Below are 2,260 nucleotides of genomic sequence, written 5' to 3' on the forward strand. Positions count from 1 at the left end.
GACGGCTCTTAACAGGGAAGGCGACGGCCCGGAAAGCCGGAGATTCCAGGTTCGACTCCTGGCTAAGGAGTTTTTTGCAATATTTTAAAATTAGTTAGGGGGGTATACGGAGTCCTTCATATATGTGATGCAAATCTAGCATCCTATATGGGGGGAAAAAATTGAAAATTTATTTCAAATACGTATATACATATATGCATACATATACATATATATAAGCATATTTCTGCACATCCTGCAAACGGCTCCAATAACCAAATTTCATTTCATTTCTTAGATTAAATATTGTACTCGATTTTTTTGCCTTGAATGTAAATGTGTGCTTTTAATGCTTTATTATCTTTGCATAAATTCACAAGAATGCACATGAAATGTGGTTGCATATGTGTACTTTATAACAGTATTAATCTTTTGTACACTAGTCAATACAAAATACATATGTTGCACAAAACACATTTTTTTGTTATAGCAAAAATGTCACTATATATCTAGCAAACATAGTACAAAAGTTATAACAAAAAAAAACAATCGCTGTGATCTATTCATGAGTCAGTGAACTTTTGGTTTTGCTGATTTTGTTTTCTTGAGCTTCTTCAATCCATTTATATTTGTTTTTAATAAGTTCCAATATGCTTGCTGGAACTTGTTTACATCTTTGGAATGAATCTAAAAACTTTCCTTTGTAATAGTTACTTACAGTACATTGCAATTTCTTAATCAGAGATGAATACATACAATAGTAGAAATCTTTTTATTGCGTAGCGTTGCTCTAACTAAGCAAAGATACTCTGTTGGAGTTGGCAAAGAAGCCCTGCCTTTTCTAGGTACTGGTTTATGATGTCCATCAACTGAAAAGAACTCAGTTATTTTTTACACAAGAGACTCTAGACAAAAAATTTTATTACACAAACAACTCAGATGTTTTTATTAGATCCTTTTTTTCTTAAGAATAATTATATATTTTAGTACCCTAATAGGCAAATTGTAAAAATATTGCACAAAAATGGCATCATAAATAACGACGATTTTACGATGATTGTACTAAGATGATTAGCTATAACGCAACAGTTTTGTCGAACTAAAATGTAAATAATATTTGTCAAAAATTGCGAAAGAGTCGTTATGCATTTCCTTAAGTATATACATGAATTAAGTTGATTTCTTTGTATGCAATTATATTTCTCTCTCTACATATTTTAAACATCACATAGCTGAAATTTTTTCTCAATTATTGGACAATTTTGTTTTGAAATTAATTTTGCAAATATACTGCTAAGATGATTCGCCATATCGTTATTCTTTTGCCAAAATAATATTTGGAAACTAAGTTTGCGAACAATATTTTTACATCTATTTCCAAAAATATATCTGTATAATTGCAAGTTACAATTTAAGTGCAAGATTTCGTCACATAATTTTGTAAATGTTTTCCTACCAGGGTATTAGTTTACTCAGTATCTCTTTTTTATTTTACAAAAAGATTACTTATGACAATTTAGAATTAAAAATTTACTTTTCTCCTTAGAAGAATAAAAAAATATCTCTTATTATGAAACAAGACAAATATACTCACATCGTTTTATTGTTAGCGACACGGCACCAGAAAGACGCGACTTATCAAACAATTTGGTTAACTCTGCTAAGAACTGCAAATACAAATAACCAGTTAATCGATGTCTGAGAAAATAATTTTCTGGCAAATTATCGAGTTACCGTCTCATTTTCAAGTAACACCATTTTGGCAACAACAGTATATGTCAATTATCAAAACACGTCAAAGATAACCTTCTATTGAGAGGTTAGAAAATGAAAATCAGATTAGGCTGGTTTCCTTTTAGGAGACACAATCGACACAAGTCGACACAAGAGTCATTCTGTCTTTGTTTCTCACTGCATACTGAACGAAGACAGAATGACTTTTGTGTCGACTTGTGTCAACCATAGACGTATAATATATAGACTGCGCGCAGTGTTGTTGCGAAGTCGCGTTTTCGCGCATGCGCACTGCGCTGCTAGAAGAATGCAGTACTGTACATATATATGCACGTAAATGAGGGGCACCAACATGTACAGTTTTGGCGGGATCTCGCAGTAGGTAGGGACTGAAAAGGTTAAAGAACGTAGGATAATTTTAATTATAATAATTAATTATAATGATATTACTAATTATTTTTGTTGCTGAGTTTATTTGTTTTAGATACGTGCCTCGAAAAGAAGAGATTTTGTGATATATATATATAATTTAATATAATAATATAAT

The 2,260-nt window shown here is 31.1% G+C and overlaps 1 protein-coding gene across 1 annotated transcript; it reads right to left on the bottom strand.

The window, feature by feature from the left end:
- Nucleotides 1-372: 372 nt before the first annotated feature.
- Nucleotides 373-1,897, bottom strand: LOC109863147 (signal recognition particle 14 kDa protein). Its single transcript, XM_020443343.1, has 4 exons — nucleotides 1,714-1,897; nucleotides 1,574-1,646; nucleotides 736-848; nucleotides 373-666 (listed from the first exon to the last, which is right to left on the bottom strand). The coding sequence occupies exons 1-4, from the start codon at nucleotides 1,735-1,737 to the stop codon at nucleotides 550-552; spliced, it is 327 nt and encodes a 108-aa protein (XP_020298932.1). The 5' UTR covers nucleotides 1,738-1,897; the 3' UTR covers nucleotides 373-549.
- Between the last annotated feature and the right edge of the window lie 363 nt (nucleotides 1,898-2,260).

Source organism: Pseudomyrmex gracilis, unplaced genomic scaffold (genome assembly GCF_002006095.1).
Source record: "Pseudomyrmex gracilis isolate BER0280 unplaced genomic scaffold, ASM200609v1 scaffold_3352, whole genome shotgun sequence".
Taxonomy (NCBI): Eukaryota; Metazoa; Arthropoda; class Insecta; order Hymenoptera; family Formicidae; genus Pseudomyrmex; species Pseudomyrmex gracilis.

Coding starts and splice junctions, on each gene's coding strand:
- LOC109863147 (XM_020443343.1), bottom strand. CDS start 1,737: ATGGTGTTACTTGAAAATGAGACG. Junction 1,647..1,713: donor TGTTACTTGAAAATGAGACG/GTAACTCGATAA, acceptor TTGTATTTGCAG/TTCTTAGCAGAGTTAACCAA. Junction 667..735: donor ATAAAAAGATTTCTACTATT/GTATGTATTCAT, acceptor GAAAGTTTTTAG/ATTCATTCCAAAGATGTAAA.